General features: G+C 38.2%; 1 protein-coding gene across 2 annotated transcripts in view; it reads left to right on the forward strand.

Annotated features, from left to right (window-relative positions):
* TOP1 (DNA topoisomerase I) overlaps positions 1-14,447 on the forward strand; it is a 56,017-nt gene that overhangs the window by 14,721 nt on the left and 26,849 nt on the right. For both annotated transcript variants that reach the window (XM_058175828.1, XM_058175829.1), the window contains exons 3-6: positions 7,603-7,699; positions 11,223-11,358; positions 12,974-13,032; positions 14,295-14,372. In XM_058175828.1, the coding sequence (XP_058031811.1) occupies positions 7,603-7,699; positions 11,223-11,358; positions 12,974-13,032; positions 14,295-14,372 (370 nt within the window). The remainder of the gene's footprint in view (positions 1-7,602; positions 7,700-11,222; positions 11,359-12,973; positions 13,033-14,294; positions 14,373-14,447) is intronic.

Consider the following 14,447-nt stretch of genomic DNA (forward strand, 5'->3'; position numbering starts at 1 on the left):
TCTTCAGCATCTGATAAAGATCCCAAGAGAAGGCAGAAGGCCCTGGAAAAACATTTTGCAAAAGCGGGCTGAGGCAGCAAAAGCCCCAGGAATTTCGGGGAGCGACAGTGAGGCTTGCATCCCCTTAGGGATGGAATTGCCACCTCACTAATAGATGACCAATTAAACTGGTCTCCCAATGTCACCATGGAGCTGCAAGCAGGTCAGGCTACCTCCTATGAGGAAGAGGGTGATCCTGCTTCAGGCCTGTCCACTTCGGCCTTAGCAACGGGGTCTAGCAACAGCCATCTGCCACTTTATGCCTACAGTGGCGGGACTCCATCCTAAAGAGAATATAGATCAGGGTTTGTCTGTAGAATTGTGTGACGCCATAGCACTGACCATTCCACAGGGTATTGATGTAGCTCTCCTCCAGAGAGGATTAATGGGGCCTTCTCTCTCAGGGACCCTGCACTATCACTTGCAATCAAATAGGGGCTATCTTAGAGAACGTCATTTCCCACCCCCATCAATACAAAGCGAGGCTTCACTGGAAGGAGAGGAAGAATTGGGGGAATTTGAATTTTCAGAGGCTTGAACGAGTTTCTCCAGACAATCCCACATGTTCTGGGCTTTTTCGGCCTAACTTGTTTTAAGACATTATTATTTAAGGCAAAAACCACAATATGAGGAAGTAATTCCCTTGCCCAAGTTTTTTGTAGATGTCATTCAAAGGCAGTGGGATCAGCCTGGTTCTATTCCTTCCCCTAGTGGAATGGACAAGAGAACGTACACAGCCGAGCAGGAGCTAGAGGAGCTCCTACAGATTCTTGACCATAGATGCCCCACTGGCCACATTGACTTCAGCAGCCATTCTTCCTTCTGAAACTGCAGAAGGGTTAAAGGCAGAAGACAGGAAAGCTGACCAGTCTGCCCGTAAGCCACACCAGGCAGCCACTTGGGCAATTAGATTGGCTACAGCCGCTTCCTTCTTTTCCAGAACATCACTTCTATGGCTGCACCAGATGAGGCCAAGGCCGCCTCTGAGGATATAAGGTTGTAGCAGGATATTAGCAAATTAATAGCAGCAGCCGAGTACTCGGCTGATGCAACACTCAATGTGGCCAAGTTTACCTCACAGCCCCTGACATCCAATGTTGTTCCAGCCCTCCACTTCATTCAGTGCCCCGTTCCCAGAGATGCCACCAAGAGGGCCCTAATGGAAGCTAAGATTCAGTATCTGCTGAACATCATGGCCATTGAGCCTGTGCCAGTGGGTCAGAAGGGTCTGGGCTTTATTTCGTCCTCTTTCTGGTCCCCAAAAGTTCAGGAGGGGTACAGGGCCATTTCGAATGTGAAGGAACTCAGTGTACACATAAAGTACAAAAGCTTCAAAATGCAATCCCCACATACTATCCTGGGTTGCATCAGACAGGGAGATCTTTTAAGTTAACATCCATAGAACTCAAGGGTGTCCCCATCCATGTCCTCATTAGATTGTCCCACAGAAGGTTCCTCAAATTCTCATATGCAGGTCACCATTGGCAATACAGAGCACTCCCCTTTGGCCTCTCCTCAGCCGCACAAACTTTTACAAACCTACTAAATGTCATAGCAGCGCATCTACAGGCGAGGCCCATCCACCTGCAATGTTCCCTGGCTGACGTATTAATTCAGTCATCGTCCTTGCGGGAGGCAGAACAGGACCTTCAGATCATGGTCCAAACCCTATAGTATCACGGGTTTTCAGTAAACTGGGAGAAGAGCCAGTTGACACCATCCACCAGCCTAACTCATCTAGGGGCGGTGATCAACTCTCTTGACATTGCAGGTAGTCCTGTCTCAGGAATGCCGAGCAAGAATAAGGGAGATGGTGAGACAGATCAAATCTTTAGAGCTAGTTCCCTTACTACTTCTTTCCCAACTGTTAGGGAAAATGATATCCTGACTGGCTACAGTTCCTTGGGCTCAATTGGACACAAGTGCCTTACAATGGCTACTTTTACCCAGTCAGAGATCAGGGTGCAGCAATTTATTGTTCAAGGTCAGGGTTCCCAAGCAGGTTGTCCATTCCCTGGACTGCTGGACATCAGCCGGAGAAAGGCTGTTTCTTCCAAGAACTTTCCAGACTTGTATTGACCTCAGACGCCAGCCTCTTCAGTACTGACCTCAGATGCCAGCTGGGTGCCCACCTAAACTCCAGAGTGACTCAAGGTCGGTGGTCTCAGCAGGACCTTCTCAATGACATCAATTGGCTGGAACTAAGAGCAGCCCAACTGGCACTTTGCCATTTTTGAACCTAATTGTCCAGTCAGCATGTCCTTCTGCTGATGGACAATGTAACAGCCAAAGCGCATGTCAAGAGGCAGCGAGGCACCCACTCCAGAGTCCTGATGCGTGAGGCAAAAGACTTAAGTCTCTGGGCGGAGAAGCATCTTCGGTCCGTATGAGCGGGACACATATCCGGGACGTCCAACTTCCAAGTGGACTGGTTGAGCAGAAAACCATTGATCAATCTGAATGGAGACTCGACCCAGACATATTTCAACAAATTATAATAGGTTCGATTTTCCAGCCTATTAAAAAACCCATGTAAGCGATGTCAAGTGGGCCATGGTCCCTGGCCACACCCAGTTGATTTTGACCACTCTGACCACACCGCCCCCACCCCGGCCCGCAGAGAACAACCACAATGCTGATCTGGCCCTCAATAAAATTGAGTTTGACACCCCTGGTATATGTCATCAGAGAAATTGTGTAGAATTTATAAAGGCAATTCAAATTTATGTTGAAAATGTGAACAAGAAATGTTTTATCATGTTTGGTAGACATTTAAAAACTAGAAAATTTTGGATTCAAATACTTATACACTGATTCAGAGGATTTTAAGAATTAATATATAATTGATACCAGAAATTTTTCTTTTGAGATTGAAAAAAATAACTTTTTGGTTTTGATGATTAAACAGAATAGATTATAGAAAGAAGAGAATCATGTTGCAACTACAGAGTAGGAATAAGTTTATAACTCTACTTTCAACTCTTGTAAAAGAGATCCTGGTAGTCCTCGATTTAGATAACTGAGCCCATAATTAGTCATAAATTATTGTGGTCGTAAATTGAGGCACCATATGTTCGTGCCTATTTTATATTTCTGCAACAGTTGTTACTAATAAAGGAGGCAATAAACAGATTTTACATGAATACCATGGTCATTAAGTGAATCAATTTTACCCAGTAACCAGAAATCAGAAGTAAAGGCCAGAAACTGATAAAATATGTAGAAAATTGGGAGTCGTATAGCCACAGGATAGGACACTACTGATAGCTGTCAAAGTGACAGTGCAAAGCACCCAAAATGCAATCATATGTCTGCAGGGGTGTGTGTGCAGCTATCATCTGAAATTGGGTCATAAGAAGCTTTTTGGTGGGTCTGTACTCTCCCCCCCCTCCCTTTGTTGCACTTTTAGATATCTCTGAATTTTTTTCTTTTATATTAACACAAACACTATACTGATTTGGGGGTTCTTATACTTTGAACTCAACTAAAAATGGGATATCAGTAAATTCCCCTTCCTTTTTAAATAGATTATTGTTTATGACCCATAGACCTAACGTGAACGTTTTGTTTCTACGCTATTTCCCATTTGTCTTTCTTGTAACAATTTAGCAGTACAATTAATACGTCACTATCATACTCAAAATTATGCATTGGTCACTCAGTAAGACAATTGATAAGTTTTTATTAATAAAATTCTGACTTGTTATTTACATTTCTTCATAATTGTAATGCGATTTTGAGGATTGGTTGAAAAAAAAACCCAGAAAATGTAGCTACATTTCAGTGTAACACTAAATCAAGATTTTCTCAAGATGTTTTAGATTTTGACTCCCAATTACCCCATCCAGACTGCCAGAGATTTTAAATGGGGAACAGTAGCTGAAAGGGGCCAGCATGCCTACTTTTTTCCTAAAATAGTATTTAGCAGCATGAGAGAAAAAACTGATCCCACTCATCTTTCCTTTCCTTGCACAGTTAAATCCATGGCTTTTTTAATCTAAAAGGGAATTGTGTGTTCATTTGTGAGCCCTTCAAATCAAGGTTGAATCCTCCTGACTATCTGGACAAGTCCCTGCAGTTTTCTTGGCAAGATTTCAGAAGTGATTTGCCCTTGCCTTCTTCCTAGGATTTTAAGAGGGTGACTGGCCCAAGGTCACCCCATTCATTTTGTTCCTAAGGCAGAAAGAACTTACTGTCTCCCAGTTTCTAGCCTGTCTTAACTACTACACCAGATTGATTCTCAAAGGGGAATTGTGATCACCTGTAATTAAGTTGAAGAAATGAACTTTTCTGTGGTCACAGGAAGTGATTAAATAATTCTGTGCTAAATTGTGTTAAGTAAAACCTAGTGGAAGATAAATAGGATCTTGATCCCATCCCCTTTTGCATACTTAACGATGTATTCATGCATTCCTGTGTTCCTTCAAATTCAGTTGCTATAAAAAAATCCAATGAGTTTATTTTTGTGCAAATATTTTCACAGAATAGGAAAAACTACTTTTTCCATTGTTTTCAAAAGGGAAAACACCAATTATGAAACAATATTGAAATTAGTACAGGTATATTTTTATTATTTTTATTAAATTTGTTTTTGTAGTTATATTAAAAACTATGACTTTGTGGCAAAAAAGCAAAAACAATGTAAAATAACATAGCTCATTAGAATATTATGTAGTTTTATAGGTGAACAAAACTAGATTTCTACAACTGGTGACTTATTTCAACAGCCAGATTCTAATCACGTTCCTCAAAGACTATATGGTTGGTACCGATTATACATCCAGGAAAAAGATCATTCCAAAAGGCAGATGTTCCCATAGAGAAGGCATACCTCCTGGGTCTCATAAGTGTGTCCTTGTCAGGATGTGCAAAACAGGCAGATAACTTTCCATCAGTAATTTGGTCCTGTGCCAAAGCGGATGTTGTAGGTGATTACCAGCACTTTAAATTGCATCTTTATGCCTGTTGGGAGGCATTGTACCTTTCAGAGTAGAAATGGGGGAGCTGGTAGGAAGCGCCTGCCCACTCACCTGGATTCTGTAGTGCCTGCTCTTGCACTCCTTCTCCTGTGCTCCATATCACCTGCTTGTGGCAACCACTCACCTGCCTGCCTATTTTTCATAGTGCCTATCCATGGCACCTGCCCATCTACCTGCAGCTTTCGCCAACCTACTTGCCTGGGACTCCCACCTCTTCCCATGTCATGGCCCTCGTGAAATGACTCGTACAGTCCCAGAGTTGCAGTGACAGCCAGGATCAGTGGGATTGCCATCACTCAGCAATGTGGTCATGTGTCTTCACACTTTCTGATTGCATTGTTTAGCATATCCAATCACAACAGGGACATTTGAATTACGTAACTTAAACATAAAATGTTTTATCTACATTTTGTAAAAAGAACTTTCAGAAAAGTGGTTTTGGGTAAAGAAAAAAAGTTTTTTTCAATTCTTAAGGTGTTTATTTTAATTTTTTAAAAAACTTAAAAGCAAATATTCTTATACAAACAATAGTAAATTAGCTTTAATCATCTGAAATATATAAATTTATTTCATTGTCCTCTGGTTAACAACACAATCCTATACATGTTCATTGAAAAGTTAAATCCTAATGGTTTGCTGGGATTTGTTCTTTGGAAAATGTATAAAATTGCCTTCTAATTACAGACTTATCTTAGCTAAGCCTGTAGCTAAGTATGAAATATAAAAAATAAATGATTGCTTATTCTTTTCATATCTACCCATCTCCACCTCATTTTACTCTGTAAATCTTATATGGCTCAATTGCTATAATAAAAATAAATCCTAGATTTTTATCTTGTGCTGTGAAGATTACTATATAATTACATTCCTAGTTTATTAATTCAGACATGGGAATGGAGTGGAGGTGCTAGTATATTTAGGAAACCAAACAAAGTAACATGGCTTAGTGAAAACAAATTTACTGCATTAACAGAAGTAAAAAAAAAAGTCATGTTGAACACCAGTACTTCCTTGTGCTTCGTTATGCCTCCTTATGGCTAAAGTAACAATGTGTTAGAAATTATTCTGCTACAACCTAAACATAAATGATCTAGCCTTCCCTATTTCACCATACTTTATTGAGTGGTGATTCGAAAACAAGTTTCATCTGAAGTGTTTTAATTCATGGGAAAAATCAACCAGTCAAATGGATCTAGCATGAATAATGCTCAAAGTTATAGAATAGCTAGATTTCATACCCCCACCCCACCCCCACCCACCCGCCCCGTCTGCATATACAAAATAGATAAGAAAGCTGTTGCTAAGATAATAGTGATAATTCTGAGAATAACAGTTTCCTAGCCCCAGGATTATGGGAGATTCAGTTTTCATTAAGGTCGTGTGGTACTCTTGGGAAAGTCAGAATTTTATTTTAATCTGTTTGGCAGAGTGATTGCAATGTCAAAAAAGAGAAAAATGCTGTGAATTCCAATGACAGTCATAATTATTTAAAAACATTAAAGAGATTGTTTTTAAAATCTAAAAATATTGGTCAAAGGGATGTTAATAATAACAGAGATACTTAATAATTCTCCAATCCCCAGTACTTCAAGTGAAGCTGGCTTCATCACTTTTGACTTTCCAAAGGACCCTTGAATGTCTTGAGGGTCCTTTGGAAAATCAAAAGAAATGAAGCCAGCTTCACTTTTGCCAAGCAGAAAAGGCCTGCCACCTAGAGCCTAGCAAATGTAGCTCTCTAGCCTATGAAACCCATAGCATGTTTTCTCTACTATTTCTAGTGGGACAGGCAGATATAATTGAAGAGAAGCAGTTCCTCAGATAACTGGTCCCATGCTATGTAAGATTTTAAAACTCAAAGCCAGCATCTTGAATTGACCTGGAAACAGACTTGTAATTCAGTCTCTTGTCCCTATTCAAAAGAAAAAAATGCCAACTTACACACTATTAGGTATAGCCAGAGTGAAAGAGACAGTTTTGCCACAGTTGAAGATTGGACAAGCATATCTAAGTGCCAAGCTATAATTGATTTTATAGATTAAGGGCTGTAATTTACCCAGAACTGAATTGGGACCCAGTGCAGGACCCTTACACGTTCCCAGTTAATACATGAGGTGCTGCATTTTGGACAAGTTTTAATTTCTAGTCTTTTAAGGCACATTTACATAAATCAATTGCAAGACATCAGTTACTATAACTAGGATGTCCTGGAACAGGTAAGGCCAAAAATTACATAGCATAGTTGGGCAAAGGCCGTAACTAGCCACAGTCTCTGGCTGCTCTAGAGAGAAGAATACTAAAGGGTTTCCAAATTGTAAACCTGCTCTATAACAGGGCTTCTTGAGAGACACATCTGGTGTCAGTGAAAAAACCCTGATGTGCAAATAGCAATTCTGTGTTGCTTTTGTTTAAATGTACTTTTGTCCCATGAAGACCCTTACAATCTCTAGCCACCAAGACAACACTGATAGTATGTGTCTAGGAGCCTGGGGTGACAATGTATAATTAATAGCATCATAAAAATTTAGACAATACTTTATTTCCTTGTTTTATTTCTTAATTCCTTTCTTTGCTGTTCTGTTCACAGATTCGCACAAACATAAAGATAAACACAAAGACCGAGAACATCGACACAAAGAGCACAAGAAGGATAAAGACAGAGAAAAATCCAAGTACAGTAATAGGTAAGGTCAAGTGCTTTTATGATCTTAGCATGCAAAATCTCAGCTTTCAAAATCTTCAATAAATTTAGATTATTTCAATCTGATTGTTACTACAGAGATGAATTTGGACAGTTTGTCTAAGTTTAGTTTATCTTTTATTAACATTCTGATTATTCTAAAGGGCTCGATTGTTTCAGGTTGATTTAATCTGATAAAGACCCGTGTTGGTAGGCAAGTTATACTTGATCCAATGATAGCATTGGGAAGTGTAAAATAATTACATGTTCTGTAGTAATAAGCCCTGTTCCTGTGTTCTGTTTGCCATAGTAACTAATGAAATGGAAAGCCTGTAAACACGAAATGATAGTATTAAATGATTCATACTAACACAATATATCTTGAAGTAAGTCATCTTGACAGACCTGTGATACTGCTACATATTTATACAGGTCTATAAAAAAGCTGACCATTTAAAATGTTACGCATAATTGATCGTCACATCATAAAATGATATTGAAATAGGAAACATTAAGGCTACAAAAATACATATTATGTATATGATTTTTTAAATTTTTTTTAAAAAAATGATAATACTAATGTAAGAAAGAAAAAGAAGGCAAACTGTACAATTAAAAAAATTGAAGAAAAAGAAAAAAGATGCAAAGAAGGGACTTCAATATTCACACCGGTTATAAATATAATATTTTAATCTCTCTCTCAAGTTATTTTATTTATTTATTTATTTATCAAATTTTTATACCGCCCTTCTCCCGAAGGACTCAGGGCGGTGTACAGCCTAAATAAAACACAATATATATACAATTAAAATCAAAATTTAAAATAAAACATATTACAAAAAGGCCAATGTTTAAAAATTTAAATTTTAAATTTTAAAAATTTAAAACCCCACAACAATAAAACCCAATTAAAATGTTAAAAAACCATTATGCCAGTCCAGCTTGAATAAATAAGTATGTTTTTAGCTCACGGCGAAAGGTCCGAAGATCAGGCACTTGGCGTAGGCCAGGGGGAAGTTCATTCCAGAGCGTCGCTGCTCCCACAGAGAAGGCCCTACTCCTGGGGGCCGCCAGCCGACATTGTTTGGCGGACCTGAGGAGACCTTCTCTGTGAGAGCGTACCGATCGGTGGGAGGCATAAGGTAACAGCAGGCGGTCTCGTAAGTACCCGGGTCCTAAGCCAAAGTTACATCATAGTACCCTTTTTTCTACAACTTCTGACTCTAATCTTAGTGTAGAATTTGCAAAGATACAGTCAATCCTCATTTACTGACTGCAATTGGGACTGGCAACTCTGTTACAGTGTTAAGTGCAACACCATGTGACTACACCAACAGATATCAGTTAGATTATTGGGCCACTAAAGATATAGTATATTACTAATTATGATTGATGAGGAACACGCAATACTGTATAGATTATTTGGGCCACTAAAGATATAGTATATTGCTAATTATATATTGCATACTCTTACATGTTCCTCTATCAATTATACATAATTAGACTTTGGGACAGGTCAACCTATATACAATACAAATCCTAATAGTCCAGAAATCATAACCAATAACTTTATAATAGCCCCAACATATTTAGAGGGCATCAGGTAGGTAAGATTTGGCCTCCTTTCCATTCAATGTTTTATACTTATGAAAGAGGAAATTTCAAAATATAGTTGGAAAGAGCCTGAATGATAATTAGGCTTAAAGGTAAGCCATATAGCCTTCATGGCATTCTTGATTTGTTTTCATTTTTAAATCACAGTTTGAAAAGAAAATATATCTTTGGCAAAGGCATTAAAGTAATATATATCTTTTTTCCATAATCCCTAAAGCTCAATTAAAATAAATACTTTAGGAAGAAATACCTATATGTCCATTTATTAATTACTGTGTGTGTATGTGTGTTAGATTTTTATTAATAAATATATAAAAATAAATATTCAGAGTACTTGCCTTCCTATGAATTAACACATAACGTGCCTTTTGGAGCAGAAATGTGGGAATCTTTAGCTTTCATTTTTATTTAAACTGTGTGCTTTCATAAATCAGAGGGGGAACATAGCTTACTGACTTGTGCCCTCCATTGTTTGCATGTATTTCAGAATACTGTACTAAAACTTCTGTTAAAAACTACAGAAGCAAAATTTGTCTTTCATAGAATAGAAACTAGTTAAATATGTTTTTAATATAGTTTATTTATAAAAATCTTAAGATAATACAGTATTTCATCACAGTCAATATGTTTTTAGGTAATGCTTTAAATCACCTATTTTAGTTTTGGGGTTTTTTCCCCCAAAATTTGCTTTGATTGTGAGTAATTGAATATTTGTTGCAGTCTGGCTAATCCAGGGCTGTCCCGGCCCACGGGCTGGATGCATCACGCATTGCCCATGCCCAGCTTAGCAAAGAGGGGGAAGTCCTGCCATGACAGTGTGAATTTGACACCCCTGATCACAGTTTTAAAAGAGAATAACTCAAAAGGAGGCAAACTTTTTAAAATACAAGTTTGACTTTGTGCTTATGATGTTTCTGCTTTCTCCATGAGGTCATAATATATTAATATAAGTGACTGATAACAGCTGAACATTATACTTTTTTTCTGTTCTGTGAAATTTGCTTTTGGGCAGGCTATCCAACTGCTTAGACTTGGCCTTTTCTGGATCTTAATTCAACCATTATATTTCCATGGCTGGGAAAGCATACTCAGTTTAACTATGAATTGGGATGTAACTTACTAGGTTTTTCTTAGTTTGTCTTCTCCATTAGCATAATTTTGTATATATTGAGCATATATATTGCTGCTACTAAAATTATGTATGAAAGATAAAAAATAAAATGGAAAATAAAAAGCTGCAGAAGTATAAAGTATCCTAAAAGAACCAGCAGGATTTAAGTAGCATCTAAGCAATTTTAAAAATTAGTGGGAAATTCTATTTGGTGGGTGGGGGACTCAGTAAAATAGTTGCTGAGAGAATTCCTCTGGAGAAAAGACTGGGGTGCCTTTACTCTCTCTGCACACATTTATTGGGTTTCCCTGGTGAGTAATTAAACAAAGATGTGTTACTGAAATGTTTGTGCCTCCGTTTTTTCTTTAAAGAGAAAGTATTGAGTAATTTAAAGAAACTGAGTCGCGTATGTAGCGTTATAATTGCATTGTTTTCTTTAAGTTTACATGCTCCTCGCTGAACTAGGATTATACCATTGAGAATTCCAGTTAGCCTTGTATTGAAGATCATTTGAATTGAGATACATTAAACAAAGCACACATACGCTTGCAATTATGTCAGAGAAATGCAGTTACTTGTGAATTTTATTGATTTCTCTAAAGCAGACTGGCTTTACTGTTGCTAGAAAAGAAATATAAAGTTTAAGTTAATGACAACGTATTCCTTCCTCTCTCAATACAGTCATTGCAATAAATTTTTGAAAGCTTGACTTTAGATGCTGATAACTCTATTTGGATACTGATAATGCGTCATATGTTTCAGTTGCCTCTTCTTTGACTGAAACTATTCTTAAATCTTACAGTGAACACAAAGAGTTTTCAGAGAAGAAACACAAAGAGAAAGAGAAAAACAAACATAAAGATGGTAGTTCAGAAAAACATGACAAACACAAAGACAAACACAAAGATAGAGAGAAGGAGAAGCGAAAGGAAGAAAAGGTACAGTACTATGATGGGGATATTACTTCTTTGGATTGTCTTTTTGTCAGGGATAAAGCTACTCTCTATTTTCAGGTTCTAAGTTATCTGATCTGCAGCTCTGGATGCCAAGAAAAAGCTAAGGTCCTGAGAACAAGAAAATGAAATTAAAAATTTTGTACAACATCATTGAAGTTGAATATTTTGCTTGTTTGTTTAAAATATCAACAGTGTGTGGGGGAGAGAAAAAATAAAGATAATTATGATAAAAATACATTGTCAAAAGAAAAAATACATAGAAATACTTACCTTTTAAAAAGGTGAAAAAATGGAACAAAGAAAAAAATAATTTTAACTTTAAATGCTTACAATTCTATTTCTACTTATCTAATGTGATTATTCAAGTACATCTGTATTTTTCATACAATCATGTAATTATCATGCGTATTTTACCTGCTGCATTTTGTATGAATAAACACTTCATACAAAATACTCCATACTTTGTATGGAGAAATTACATTTCTCCATACAAAGTATGTCAATAGGCGATCTGCTCATAATTGACAAGTGCAACTATTCTGTTTCCCCAAAAATAAAATCTCCCTGGATAATAGCCCAATCAGGTTTTTGAGCGCCTGCGCTAAAATAAGCCCTCCCTGAAAATATTTAACCGCATGTGCAGCTGGTCCCCGCCACTTCCTCTAGTTGCTTGCCGCACAAACAACACGAGGTGAGGAGGTGAGGCCGGAGGGGGGGAAGGGAGAGGGGAACATGCCCCATGCACCCCACACACCCTTACCTAACGGATACTCCTGCAACCCTAGCCACTGTGCCCCTTATGTCATACTAATGGCTGCCGCAAAAGCCATTAGCGAAGAACATCCGGTTGCAGCGGCATGGCATGGCCAACGGCATGGTGCAGAGTCCTGGGAAGCATGGCTGGAAGCGCGTGCATGGCCTCGGGCAAACAGCTGACAAGTGGCTGTGTCAACATCAGCCATGAGGTGACCACACTCCTCGTCTCCTGCACCTCAAAAATAATAAGACCTCCCCAAAAATAAGGTCAAGTGCTTATTTCGGGGGTCAAAAGAAAATAATACCTTGTCTTATTTTCGGGGAAACACGGTAGATATTCAATCCATTAAGTGAAAGGGACCAAACATTTACCTTTCCAATACTGCAATATTTGCCGTTTGGCCATAGTAAGGCCATGGAGAATCCAAATGTATTATCTAGTTGTCAAATTCCAAGTGCTGCATATGTAGTTCAAGAGAATATTTTTGTCTGAAAAATTTAATTTTTGTCTCACCAATTACATTGTCATCCACTACTTTCTCCCAAATCTTAAGTAAGCTTAAAACATTGTAAAAACATGTGTTTTATTGTCACAAACCTAAGACATTTAAAAATAAAAACAAGCATTTAATTGTATTTGAATGCCTTAAGTTTATTAAAATAAGTGCCATTGGAAATAGAAAAAGTGCAATGTTTGGGATTAGTCTCACAGATCGAAGTTTCTCAGCATATAAAGATACAAAAGCTTCTGGTGCAAGGTCTTTTGTCAGTCCCATGGGGGGGGAAATCTGATGTCATTTTTTGAAAGCATAATGACCTAGTTCTCACTTACGTCTTTTAGAGTAAATTGTCTTCTGGTGAAATGAAAATAAAGAAAGAAAAAGAAAATGGCTTCTCCAGGTAGGCAAATAATAACTTTACATGAACATGCTTTCTAAATTTTTGCTCTTGTCTGAAAAGAATAAAATTAGTTTCAACAAGAAATTTTGCTCTATATTATCTGCAAATTAGCACAGTGTTTCACATTGGGTAACAGGCACACCCCTACTAGTATGCTAAATTGGATATAGCCTATTCTGAATCGGCATGAGAAAGCTGAAAGATAGCAAAGAACCAATGAAACGACTTGTTCTAAAAAATATTGAAACAGTGTATCAGATTACCTGAGCTCTGTGTGACAGAGTTATTTTCCATTACTTGCCCCAGCTCCTGCCCACACCTAGCAGTTTGAAAACATGCAAATGCAAGTGGATTAATACATAGCATTTCAGTGAGAAAGTAATAGCATTCTGTGCGCTTTTGGTGTATAGCAGTGGTTCTCAACCTTTATAGTGCTGTGACCCCTTTAATACAATTCCCCATGATGTGGCGACCCCAACCATAAAATTATTTTCGTTTTGAATTTATCGCGTCTGAAGCCGTATTGGCTAGCGATCTGAATTGCTTGTGATTGCCTTGAGGATGGAGGCATTAAAGCGGAGACTCCTCCCCTATTAAATTTATCGCGCCTGAAGCCAGATTAGGCTAGCGATTGGGAGTGATTGCAGCTGGCTTGAGAGGAAGACATCAGAGCAAAGATTTCTCTCTTTTTTAATTCATCGCGCCTGAAGCCGAATTCAGCTAGTGATTTGAAGAGCCTGCAGCTGGCTTGTGAAGTCAACCATTGGAGCGCGATTCTTCGACTCGCAAGTATACTTCCCATATTTCCAATGGTCTTAGGCGACCCCTGGTAAATTGTCATTCAACCCCAAATGGAGTCCCGACCCACAGGTTGAGAACTGCTGGTGTATAGCCATGCTGGTCACATGACCACGCAAATTGTCTTCAGACAACACTGGCTTTCTCAGCCAAGAAACAGATAAGCAACCATGCCCTAGAGTCGGACACAACTGACAGGGTAATGTTTACCTTTTGCTTATGCTCGGAGGCTTATTTTTTTATTGTTGAGGGGATTTATTCTCTTGTTTTTTGTCATGAAATTCTTGCAGGAATTTATGTTTCCATTTTAACATTGAATATTGGAAGGGCTTCATTCCAGAGTAGATAGAAATGCAACGATAATGAGTCAGTTCTTGTTGCAGGTAAAATTAGTGAGCAAGGTCAGCTTCCAGATGAAGTTTTAATGATTATTTTTTGTAAACATGTGTTCCTTCCACATATAGCCCACCACGTATAAAGGAAGAAATAGATGATGATGGCTATTATAAAGAAGATTACAAGAGACCTCGAGAGGATGATGAGTGAGTGTTAAATTCAGCTGTCTTACCAATTCTGAATCTTGATCACTAAGCTAATTAGCTATATCTCTTTTGATA

Source organism: Ahaetulla prasina, chromosome 3, assembly GCF_028640845.1.
Source record: "Ahaetulla prasina isolate Xishuangbanna chromosome 3, ASM2864084v1, whole genome shotgun sequence".
NCBI lineage: Eukaryota > Metazoa > Chordata > Lepidosauria > Squamata > Colubridae > Ahaetulla > Ahaetulla prasina.